Source organism: Entelurus aequoreus, linkage group LG07 (genome assembly GCF_033978785.1).
Source record: "Entelurus aequoreus isolate RoL-2023_Sb linkage group LG07, RoL_Eaeq_v1.1, whole genome shotgun sequence".
NCBI classification, from domain to species: Eukaryota; Metazoa; Chordata; class Actinopteri; order Syngnathiformes; family Syngnathidae; genus Entelurus; species Entelurus aequoreus.
Genome location: NC_084737.1, coordinates 8738290 through 8752298, shown reverse-complemented (window position 1 = coordinate 8752298; position 14009 = coordinate 8738290). Strand labels below are relative to the sequence as shown.

General features: G+C 36.5%; 1 protein-coding gene across 2 annotated transcripts in view; it reads right to left on the bottom strand.

Annotated features, from left to right (window-relative positions):
• Positions 1–14009, bottom strand: part of plxna2 (plexin A2) — a 470104-nt gene that overhangs the window by 391584 nt on the left and 64511 nt on the right. For both annotated transcript variants that reach the window (XR_009826713.1, XM_062052547.1), the window contains exon 2: positions 9508–10795. Coding sequence is in view for 1 of the 2 variants with exons in the window: in XM_062052547.1 (XP_061908531.1) it covers positions 9508–10689 (1182 nt within the window). In the remaining variant the exon portion in view is untranslated. The remainder of the gene's footprint in view (positions 1–9507; positions 10796–14009) is intronic.

The following is a 14009-nucleotide window of genomic DNA, read 5'->3' as shown; positions in this document are numbered from 1 at the left end:
GATTTTGGAAACTATGGACGCGGTGTCCTCCGGACCAAAGAGGCAAAGAACCATCCGGATTGTTCTAGGGTGAAAGTGTAAAAGGCAGCATGTGTGATGGTATGGGGGTGTATTAGTGGCCAAGACATGGGTAACTTACACATCTGTGAAGGCACCATTAATGCTGAAAAGGTACATACAGCTTTTGGAGCAACACATGTTTCAACATATGGACGCCCCTGCTTATTTCAGCAAGACAATGCCATGTTTTTGTAGTAAAAGAGTGCGGGTACTAGACTGGCCTGCCTGTAGTCCAGACATTGAACATGTGTGAAGGTTAAAATATGAGAAGGGAGACTGTTGAACAACTTAAGCTGTACATCAAGCAAGAATGGGAAAGAATTCCACTTCAAAAATGTGTCTCCTCAGTTCCCAAACCTTTACTGAGTGTTGTTAAAAGGAAAGGCCATGTAACACACTGGTCAAAATGCCTTTTTTGCAATGTGTTGCTGCCATTCAATTCTAAGTTCATGATTATTTGAGAGCCCAACAATGGTCATGTGCAGCTTAAGTTGTTCAACAGTCTCCCTTCTCTTTCGTCTAGTACCCGCACTCTTTTACTACAAAGACCTGGCATTGTCTTGCTGAAATAAGCAGGGGCGTCCATGATAACGTTGCTTGGATTGCTCCAAAAGCTGTATGTACCTTTCAGCATTAATGGTGCCTTCACAGATGTGTAAGTTACCCATGTCTTGGCCATGTCTCTTTCGGAAATCCTCAGGTCGGTAGTGCATTCTTCACTTGAAGTGAGGGATGAGGCGAAAAACTTGTTTGTCATTTCCAGTTTTATTATCTGAAAACTCTTATTAGTCTACTTGTTAATATCTGGTTACTTCTTGTTAGTGTTGGCCCCATACCAATATTTTGGTACCGGTACCAAAATGTATTTCGATACTTTTCTAAATAAAGGGGAGCACACAAAATGGCATTATTGTCTTTATTTACACTGAATTTTTATATACTTAATTTTTGTACACTGAATTTTTTTTACAATTATTTTTTGAACACTGAATTTTTTTACAATACATTTTTTTTATGCTGAATTTTTTCACACAGATTTTTTTTTTTACACTGAATTTTTAGTCAGAGATATTTTTTAGAATTAATATTTTTACAATTCATTTTGTACACTGAATTTTTTTACAGTCTTTTTTTTAAACTTAATTTTTTTTTACACAGAATTTTTATACACTTAATTTTTGTACACTGATTTTTTTTTTTTTACAATGAATTTTTGGACATTGAATTTTTTCACACAGATTTTTTTTCACACTGAATTTTTATAGTCATTTTTTTTACGCTGAATTTTTCCACACAGATTTTTTTTTTACACTGAATTTTTAGTCACAGACATTTTTTAGAATTAATATTTTTACAATTCATTTTGTACACTGAATTTTTTTACAGTCTTTTTTTTAAACTTAATTTTTTTTTTTACACTGAATTTTTATATACTTAACTTTTGTACACTGAATTTTTTTTTTACAATTAATTTTTGTACACTGAATTTTTTAACAGTCATTTTTTTACACAATTTTTTTTTTTTTTACACAGAATTTTTATATACTTAACTTTTGTACACTGAATTTTTTTTTTTTTACAATGAATTTTTGGACACTGAATTTTTTCACACGGATTTTTTTTTTTCACTGAATTTTTATACACAGACTTTTTTTTTACAATTATTTTGATTACAATTCATTTTTGTACACATTTTTTACAATATTTTTTTTTTTTTACACAGAATTTTTATATGCTTATTTTTTGTACACTGAATTTTTTTACAATGAATTTTTGAACACTGAATTTTTTACAATACATTTTTTGCACTTAATTTTGACAGTCATTTTTTTTACTTTTTTTTTTTTTACACGGAATTTTTATATTCCTTTGTTTTCTACATTGACTTTTTTTGCAATTAATTTTTGAACACTGAATTTTTTTTACAATACGTTTTTTTACACTGAATTTTTTCACACAGATTTTTTTTTTATACTGAATTTGTATGCAGAACTTTTTTTACAATAATTTTTTTTACAATTAATTTTTTCACACTGATTTCTTTTTTTTTTTTTACACGGAATCTTTATATACTTAATTTTTGTACATAAAATTGTTTTTACAATTAGGCTAAAATATGAGAAGGGAGACTGTTGAACAACTTAAGCTGTACATCAAGCAAGAATGGGAAAGAATTCCACTTCAAAAATGTGTCTCCTCAGTTCCCAAACCTTTACTGAGTGTTGTTAAAAGGAAAGGCCATGTAACACACTGGTAAAAATGCCCTTTTTGCAATGTGTTGCTGCCATTCAATTCTAAGTTCATGATTATTTGAGAGCCCAACAATGGTCATGTGCAGCTTAAGTAGTTCAACAGTCTCCCTTCTCTTTTGTCTAGTACCCGCACTCTTTTACTACAAAGACCTGGCATTGTCTTGCTGAAATAAGCAGGGGCGTCCATGATAACATTGCTTGGATTGCTCCAAAAGCTGTATGTACCTTTCAGCATTAATGGTGCCTTCACAGATGTGTAAGTTACCCATGTCTTGGCCATGTCTCTTTCGGAAATCCTCAGGTCGGTAGTGCATTCTTCACTTGAAGTGAGGGATGAGGCGAAAAACTTGTTTGTCATTTCCAGTTTTATTATCTGAAAACTCTTATTAGTCTACTTGTTAATATCTGGTTACTTCTTGTTAGTGTTGGCCCCATACCAATATTTTGGTACCGGTACCAAAATGTATTTCGATACTTTTCTAAATAAAGGGGACCACACAAAATGGCATTATTGTCTTTATTTACACTGAATTTTTATATACTTAATTTTTGTACACTAAATTTTTTTTACAATTATTTTTTGAACACTGAAGTTTTTTACAATACATTTTTTTTATGCTGAATTTTTTCACACAGATTTTTTTTTTACACTGAATTTTTAGTCACAGACATTTTTTAGAATTAATATTTTTACAATTCATTTTGTGCACTGAATTTTTTTACAGTCTTTTTTTTAAACTTAATTTTTTTTTTTTACACAGAATTTTTATATACTTAATTTTTGTACACTGATTTTTTTTTTTTACAATGAATTTTTGGACATTGAATTTTTTCACACAGATTTTTTTTCACACTGAATTTTTATACAGTCATTTTTTTTTACACTGATTTTTTTTTTTACACAGAATTTTTATATACTTAACTTTTGTACACTGAATTTTTTTTACAATTAATTTTTGTACACTGAATTTTTTACAGTCATTTTTTTTACACAATTTTTTTTTTTACATGGAATTTTTATATACTTAACTTTTGTACACTGAATTTTTTTTTTTTTACAATGAATTTTTGGACACTGAATTTTTTCACATGGATTTTTTTTTTTCACTGACATTTTTTACAATAATTTTTTTTTTTTTTACACAGAATTTTTATATGCCTGATTTTTGTACACTGAATTTTTTTACAATGAATTTTTGAACACTGAATTTTTTACAATACATTTTTTGCACTTAATTTTTACAGTCATTTTTTTTCCCACATTTTTTTTTTTTTTTACACAGAATTTTTATATACTTATATTTTCTACATTGACTTTTTTTGCAATTAATTTTTGAACACTGAATTTTTTTTACAATACTTTTTTTTACACTGAATTTTTTCACACATATTTTTTTTTTTATACTGAATTTGTATGCACAGACCTTTTTTACAATAATTTTTTTTGCAATACATTGTTTCACACTGATTTATTTTTATTTTTTTACACGGAATCTTTATATACTTAATTTTTGTACATAGAATTGTTTTTACAATTAGGCTAAAATATGAGAAGGGAGACTGTTGAACCACTTAAGCTGTACATCAAGCAAGAATGGGAAAGAATTCCACTTCAAAAATGTGTCTCCTCAGTTCCCAAACCTTTACTGAGTGTTGTTAAAAGGAAAGGCCATGTAACACACTGGTCAAAATGCCCTTTTTGCAATGTGTTGCTGCCATTCAATTCTAAGTTCATGATTATTTGAGAGCCCAACAATGGTCATGTGCACGAGTGCTAACACGGTGTCTGATGTGTCGGGATCCTTCCGTCACGGGTTTTTTTTTTTTTGGGGCCGAAACAACGACGTCGACGAGACGGCTCGTTAGCGCCCACGTATAAACGAGGCTGGCTCCTAGCGTGTGTTTGACAGGGGATTTGGTGCTGAGCCGACATTGTTAGCGCGTCCATAGAGACCCCTAATCCACATTATGGGATGGATTTAGAACACCGTCTTAAGGAGCGTTATTCCATAATCATGTCTTCTTTCCTCGCTGACTGCCGCTCCCTGGTCTGAGTCATGTGTCGGAATGTCGCAGGTTTTGGGGATTCTGGGGAAAAAAAACAGGCAGTCGTTTCGTCCTCCAAGCCTCAGGTGTCAAACTCAAGGCCTGCGAGCCACGTTTGACCCACCACCTCATTTTATATGGCCTGGAAATAACGTGTCAATAAAATACCTTATATTTTAGTTCTTAATAGTCTTATTTTCTTACCAATGGTATTAGGTTTTTTTTTCCCATTTTGACAGGAAAAAAAATAGTGTCCAATATTGCAACAAATATTACCAAAAGCAGTGAAGTTGACACGTTGTGTAAATGGTAAATAAAAAGAGAATACAACAAATCCTTTTCAACTTATATTCAATTGAATAGACTGCAAAGACAAGATATTTCATGGGGTTTTTTTTTTGCAAATAATCATGAACTTAGAATTTAATGGCAGCAACACATGGCAAAAAAGGCATTTTGACCAGTGTGTTACATGGCCTTTCCTTTTAACAACACTCAGTAAAGGTTTGGGAACTGAGGAGACACATTTTTGAAGTGGAATTCTTTCCCATTCTTGCTTGATGTACAGCTTAAGTTGTTCAACAGTCTCCCTTCTCATTCGTCTTAGTACCCGCACTCTTTTACTACAAAGACCTGGCATTGTCTTGCTGAAATAAGCAGGGGCGTCCATGATAACATTGCTTGGATTGCTCCAAAAGCTGTATGTACCTTTCAGCATTAATGGTGCCTTCACAGATGTGTAAGTTACCCATGTCTTGGCCACTAATACACCCCCCATACCATCACACATGCTGCCTTTTACACTTTCACCCTAGAACAGTCCGGATGGTTCTTTTCCTCTTTGGTCCACAGTTTCCAAAAACAATTTGAAATGTGGACTCGTCAGACCACAGAACACTTTTCCACTTTGCATCAGTCCATGTTAGATGAGCTCGGGCCCAGCCAAGCCGGCGGTGTTTCTGGGTGTTGTTGATAAATGGCGTTCGCTTTGCATAGTAGAGTTTTAACTTGCACTTACAGATGTAGCGACCAACTGTAGTTACTGACAGTGGTTTTCTGAAATGTTCCTGAGCCCATGTGGTGATATCCTTTACACACTTATGTGGCTTTTTGATGCAGTACCGCCTGAGGGATCCAAGGTGTTTAATATCATGGCTTACGTGCAGTAATCTCTCCAGATTCTCTGAACCTTTTGATGATATTACGGAGCGTTGATGGTGAAATCCCTAAATTCCTTGTTGAGAAATGTTTGCTCAGGCATTTGTTGACAAAGTGGTGACCCTCGCCCCCGTCCTGGTTTGTGAACGACTGAGCATTTCATGGAAGCTGCTTTTATACCCAATCATGGCACCCACCTGTTCCCAATTAGCCCGTTCACCTGCGGGATGTTCCAAATAAGCGTTTAACGAGCATTCCTCAACTTTCTCAGTCTTTTTTGCCACTTGTGCCAGCTTTTTTTGAAACATGTCGCAGGCATCAAATTCCAAATGAGCTCACATTTGCAAAAAAATAACAAAGTTTCTTAGTGTGAACATGAAATATCTTGTCTTTGCAGTCTATTCAATTGAATATAAGTTGAAAAGGATTTGTTGTATTCTCTTTTTATTTACCATTTACACAACGTGACGACTTCACTGCTTTTGGGCTTTGTATGTTATGTAACTTTTGTGGTCAAAATTCAAATAAATATGATTTGGAAGCAAGTTTTTCATCAAATTGTACACCATGAATATGATCAATAGATTTTGATGTAAAATTTAGGAAAGTTTTTGTCAGTTGAAAAAAAAAAAAATGTTTTTTTTTTACAGTAAAATTCCTTCGACAGAGTTGTCAGGTGTTTTTTTTTCTTTTATACCGTAAAATCTGCGGTTGAAGATTTTACGGTGTATTTTTGTAAAAGGAATTACAGTATCACGTTTTATTATGGTAAAAAAAAAAAACTGGCAGCTGAGTTGCCAAAATAAAATTAAACAGTGCTTTTCAATTTGCAGTAATATGTTGGGGGGGAAAAATATATATAATACAACAAAATTTAAAAAAAATAAATACAAAAATAAAATTATTAAATTAAATTAAAATTAAATAAAATTAAATAAAAATTTAAAAAAAAAAATTAAAACATCTATTTTACAGTAAAAGTCTGGCAACTAAGCTGCCAGTTTTGTTTTTTTCCGTAAAAAACAATGGTAAATATTTTTTACACTGTACATGTAAAATAATCAAATTCATAGGCAAATATAAATTATTTCCTGTTACAAGAGGCCCTCTAATGTGGCCCTCAATGAAAACCAGTTCCAACAGAGTTCCTCGCACCTCGGAGACAACGAAGCCCCCGGAGGAGTTGGAGATAAAAACCCCTCCGCCCTGCCGCTAATTAGGAAGTGGGTGATTTTCATAAAAGTGGTCAATTGTTGGCCTGAGGCTGGAGGATTAGCGACAAAGGAAACTGATCAGAGGTCAGCCCCGGGACACGTGCGGACTTAAAACAATGTGAAATATCTATTAGCCATCAGGAGACATGGCGGAGAGCGTCCTCCTGGGAGATGAAGAGAAACCAGGAGACATCAGTGGCCTTGTTTCATCACATAATTGCTCTAGAAGCCTCCTTCTGGTGCATCTCCGAGCACGGCAGGGATGAGCGATACGGCCTGAAATCGATATCGCCATACATATATATTGCAGCCTCCTGCCATAACGATCTGTATCGCCATATTTTATTTGGCACATTAATGACGATAGAAGCATGTCAGGATTGGTTGAAAAGGCTCATCGTTTTGCACAGCGGAGGAAGTTCTGTGCCTCATTCCTGTGAGAATCCTGCGCATCTGTGCGCAGATGATGCCGTAAGTCTTTCTCTTTCGGAAATCCTCAGGTCGGTAGTGCATTCTTCACTTGAAGTGAGGGATGAGGCGAAAAACTTGTTTGTCATTTCCAGTTTTACTATCTAAAAACTCTTATTAGTCTACTTGTTAATATCTGGTTACGTCCTGTTTGTGTTGGGCTCATACCAATATTTTGGTACCGGTACCAAAATGTATTTCGATACATTTTTAAATAAAGGGGACCACTAAAAATGGCATATTGTCTTTATTTACACTGGATTTTTATATACTGACTTTTTTTTTACAATTAATTTTTGAACACTGATTTTTTTTACAATTAATTTTTTTTACACGGATTTTTTTTTTTTTACACTGAATTTTTATTTACAGACCTTTTTTTACAATGAATATTTTTGTACACAGAATTTTTTTACAGTAATTTTTTTAAACTTAATTTTTTTTTTACACTGAATTTGTATATACTTAATTTTTGTACACTGCATTTTTGTTTTTTACAATGAATTTTTGGACACTGAATTTTTCCACACAGATTTTTTTTTACACTGAATTTTTATACACAGACCTTTTTTACAATTAATTTTTTTACAATTAATTTTTGTACACCGACATTTTTTACAGTCATTTTTTTACAATTAATTTTTTATTTTTTTACACAGAATTTTTATATACTTAATTTTTGTACACTGAATTTTTTTTACAATGAATTTTTGAACACTGAATTTTTTTACAATACATTTTTTACACTGAATTTTTTCACACAGATTTTTTTTTACACCTTTTTACAGTTATAATTTTTACAATTAATTTTTGTACACTGAATTTTTTTACAGTCATTTTTTACAATGATTGTTTTTACACATAATTTTTATACGCAGACCTTTTTTACAATGAACAGTTTTACAATTAATTTTTTTACAATTAATTTTTGTACACTGAATTTTTTTACAGTAATTTGTATACAATTAATTACTTTTTTTCACAAGCAATTTTTATATACTTAATTTTTGTACACTGAATTTTTTTTAAATTACTTTTTCAACACATAATTTTTTTACAATACATTTTTGTACACGCATTTTTTTTACACTTTTTTTTTTTTACACAGAATTTTTATATACTAAATTTTTGTACACTGAATTTTTTTTACAATTAATTTTTGAACACATAATTTTTTTACAATACATTTTTGTACAGTCATTTTTTTACACATTTTTGTTTTTTTTTACACAGAATTTTTATATACTTATATTTTGTACATTGCCTTTTTTTTTTACAATGAATTTTTGAACACTGAATTTTTTTACAATAAATTTTTTATACTGAATTTTTTCACAAAGATTTTCTTACACTTTTTTACAGTTCTTTTTTTTTCAATTAATTTTTGTACACTGAATTTTTTTACAGTAATTTGTATACAATTAATTACTTTTTTTACAAGCAATTTTTATATACTTAATTTTTGTACACTGAATTTTTTTTAAATTACTTTTTCAACACATAATTTTTTTACACTGAATTTTGTACATGCATTTTTTTTTACACTTTTTAAAAAAATAAATTTTACACAGAATTTTTATATACTAAATTTTTGTACACTGAATTTTTTTTACAATTCATTTTTGAACACATAATTTTTTTACAATACATTTTTGTACAGTCATTTTTTTACACTTTTTTTTTTTTTTACACAGAATTTTTATATACTTATATTTTGTACATTGACTTTTGTTTTTACAATGAATTTTTGAACACTGAATTTTTTTATAATAATTTTTTTTACACTTTTTTACAGTTCTTTTTTTTACAATTAGTTTTTGTACACTGAATTTTTTTACAGTCATTTTTTACAATGATTTTTTTTACACGTAATTTGTATATACTTAATTTTTGAACACAGACTTTTACAATGAATATTTTTACAATACATTTTTATATACTTTTTGTGTACACTGACATTTTTTTACAATTCATTTGTATACACTGAATTTTTATACACTGAATTTTTTTACAATTAATTTTTTTACAATTAATTTTTTTATACTCAATTTTTATACACTGAATTTTTATACAACTAATTTTTTTACACAAAATTTTTATACACTACTTTTTTTTACACAAAATTTTTTTACACAATTTTCTTACACAGAATTTTCATAAACTGAATTTTTTTTTACAGTTAATTTGTATACACTGAATTTTCGTACCGTGAATTTTTTACACTAAAATGAAGTTCACAAAATTCAAATGCAAAAAAAATCAGTTCCATAAATAGACGACGGCAAGACCGTGGCGCCGGTGCGACTCACCGCTTTGGTGCACTGCACGTCCTTCCCCAGCAGCCAGTTGAGCTCCAGGTGTCCCTCGCCCTGGTAGCACGACTGCAGGCGCTCCTTGATGCGCGCGTTGATGTCGCGGATGGTGAAGGCGCAGAGCGCCGAGTCGTCGGGCGGCCGGTGGAACTGCTTCTGCCCCTTGGAGAAGACGGCGAAGAGCACGTCGTCTTGCGCGCCCACGTGAAGCGAGGCGGCCAGCACGCGGCCCGGCTTGCCCAGGTAGGCGGCCTGCAGCAGGCGGTACTCCACGCCGTTCTTCACGCAGCCGATGGGCAGCGAGACGTAGGAGTGGAACTTGCGGTCGTCCCGGCACAGGCGGACGATGCGCGAGGTGTAGAAGAGGTCGCCGGCCGAGCCGCCGGACGACATGCCGTTCTCCGGCGTCTCGGGCTGCACGGTCAGGAAGTAGACGAAGCCGCCGCTGGCGAAGCCGTACACGTAGTAGATGTCGAAGTGGGCCACCAGCGCCAGCGTGTCGGACGGGATCTTGATGAGCGACGACACGAAGTCGGTGTGCAGCTCGTAGTCCAGCATGGCGGACGACTCCGGGTCGCGGGGGAGCTTCCGGCTGGAGACGGTGGGGAAGTAATCCTGCTTGCCGTCCACCGCCGTGCCGATGAAGAGCGTGGCGTCCTGGCCCTGCGCGGGCACGATGACTCCGTACATGGTGCCCGTCTGGTTGACGCTGGACAGGTAGTGCTCCTTCTTGTGCGAGGGCTCCACCAGGATGAAGAGGTCGTCCAGGCGCAGCAGCTTGCACACGCCCTGGTAGAGGCTGCCGCACGCCAGCAGGCGCTTCTGCGAGGAATCCACCAGCAGCAGCTTGTTGACGTTGTCGGTGGGCGCCAGCGGCTCCGAGCACGGCTGCACGATGAGCGGCGGGTAGCACGCCTTGTTGTCGTCCTCGGGGCCCGTGTCGTGCGACACCAGCAGCGTCAGGTTGCCCGACAGCTTGTAGACGCGGTTGACGGCGCCCAGGTAGACCGCCCCCGTGTCCTGGTGCACCGTCAGGTGGTTGAGGTGCCAGTCACGCCGCTCCGGCCGGAAGCTGGCCAAGGTCTGGGCGCCGGCGGGCAGCGCCAGGAGCCAGAGGGCCAGCAGGGGGGCCAGCAGGGGGGCCAGCAGGGGGGCCAGCAGGGGGGCCGACGCTGGCATTCTGGAGCGCGTCTTGGGTGGAGGTAGCAGGAGGCAAAAGGCGGGGAGACGCCGTTTAGGCTAAGTTGTGCGTGGCGGCGTGGCCAGGGAGGGTCGTCACCACTTCCTGCGGGAGGAGAAGGTGAGCGGGAATGAGTGGCGTCTACACAAGGTCAAAGGTCATGAAGTGGACAAAGTTACACACTGGACTTTACTCAGCAATCACACAATGTTACACACTGGACTTTCTGCTGGACCAGGAGGAGACTTACCACCACTCCATCACACACACAAACCACACAATGACACACAACCACACGCACACACACACACAAAACGACACACACAATGACACAGTCAATAACACACACAATGAAACACACTGACACACAATGACACACAAAATAACACACACACAATGAAACACACTACACACACAATGACACAATGACGCACACAACACACACACACAATGACACACAATGACACACACAATGACACAATGACACACACAACACATACACTAACACACAATTAAACACAAAGACACACACAATGACACACACAACACACACAATGAGAACACAACCAACACAATCATACGCACAACACACACAATGACACACAAAATACACACACACACACAACACACAGTCAATAACACACACAAAGACACAATGGCACACACAAACACACACAACACACAATGACACACAATGATGCACATCATACACAACACCCACAATGACACAATGACACACACACCAACACACACAATGACGCACACAATACACAATGTCAGTCAATAACACACACAATGACACAATGACACACACAACGCACACACCAACACACACAATGACACACACAACACACAGACACAACACATGCAATGACACAATGACACACAAACTAACACAATTGAACACAACGACACACACAATCACACACACAACACACACAATGACGCACACAATACACAATGACAGTCAATAACACACACAATGACAATGACACACACAAGGCACACACTAACAAACACAATTAAACACAATGACACACAACACACAATGACACAATGACGCACAATTACACACACTAACACACACAATTAAACACAATGACACACAACACACAATGACACAATGACGCACAATGACACACACTAACACACACAATTAAACACAATGACACACACACAACATACACAATGAAACACACACAATCAAACGCACAACACACAATGACGCACACAACACACACAATGACATACACAACACACACAATGACACAACACACACAATAACACACTACCCACACAATGACATACACAACACACACAATGACACAATACACACAATAACACACAACACACACTGACATACACGACACACACTATCACACAACACCCACAATGACACACAACACACACAATGACATACACAACACACACAATGACACAACACACACAATAACAAACAACACACACAATGACATACACAACACACACAATGACATACACGACACTCACAATCACACAACACCCACAATGACACACAATGACACACACAAGCATGGCCGCCCCCTCTCTATCCACAGATCACACGCTGCCCGTTTTGCGTGAAAAAAGCATATTAGAAAGTACCCAGTAACAAACGTGTCCGCATCAGTCAACTCACTTAACCTGATGAACTAGTTGTCGTCAAATACAATCACCACCCCACTTCAACTTAAATACATTTGCATGTAAAGTGTCCCATACGGAGCTGGCTGCTACACAACAGCTAAGCACACAACAGCACAGAAGCTAGCCATGCGTGATATCAAGTAGTTATAGGATCATACATTTACTGATACCAAGTAGTTACAGGATCATACATTTACTGATACCAAGTAGTTACAGGATCATACATTTACTGATACCAAGTAGTTACAGGATCATACAGTTACTGATACCAAGTAGTTACAGGATCATACATTTACTGATACCAAGTAGTTACAGGATCATACATTGACTGATACCAAGTAGTTACAGGATCATACATTTACTGATACCAAGTAGTTACAGGATCATACATTGACTGATACCAAGTAGTTACAGGATCATACAGTTACTGATACCAAATAGTTACAGGATCATACATTGGTCATATTCAAAGTCCTCATGTGTCCAGGGACGTATTTACTGACTTCATAAACATTATATACATTTTAAAAAAGGAAAAAAGATTTTGTGATGCTAAAAAATATCAATGTAATCACAGTAGTATCAACTAGATACACTCCTGCACTTGGTATCATTACAGTGGATGCCAGCCATGGCATTTGTTTACATTGTGACGGCGGTGAGCTATTGTATCCTCCTACGGTGTGTAGTGAAGCATGTTAAGCTATTCCTCCTCCTCCAGTGATAATGCTACTTGAAAGAAACTTTATTTGTCGCCATGGAGGCGAGAATTAGTGATTTATTAGTAGCTAAAACACTGCGGATGGACGTTAGCCGCTAGCTAGCTAGCCATGTGTTAAAGCAGCTCTTCCTGAGGGTGTTTCAGTGTTATAACTTCACCTTTATCTTGACTTTTTACACCAAAATGCGTCCGTTCTCCCTTTTCTGTCTACACACTGTGTCTGCTTGTAAGTACTCTGTGTGCGCGCGCTGCCCAACATGCTCCTCTGCTCCTAAAACCAGCAATGTCACCATACTTTTTTTTTTTAGAGGCGGTGTAGTACGGAATATGATTCTTTAGTATGTAGGTACTATACTAGTATACTGTACAACTCTAGTATGGACAGCAACACCAGGTAATACACTTTCATTTCCCCCCATGATCTGCAACACACACACAAACATACACACACACACACACACACACACACACACACACACACACACACACACACACACACACACACACACACACACACACACACACACACACACACACACACACACACACACACACACACACACACAAGCTAACAAGTGTGGAGACAAAGACGGTCCTGAAATCATGCAGGATTAGAAGCAGCGATGCGACAAGCCTAATTACAGAGGAGCTGCAGGGGAACATGTTTAAGGGGGGCATGTTGGGGGGGATGGGGGGGGGGGGGGGGATGCACGTCGTATTCTGAATTTGCATTTCCAGCGGAGGAAGAAGGGCGACGCAAATGAAAGGCGACGTGTGTAATAATGCTTGATGGACGTCCTATTGCTGTTAACATTGATTTTAACTTTTTCTTTTTACACTCGCATTCATTGTTTTAATGCATAATAGATCACTTGTTTTTTTGCACACAACTATTTTTTATTTTTGAATGTATATTGTAAATAAACTTATTTT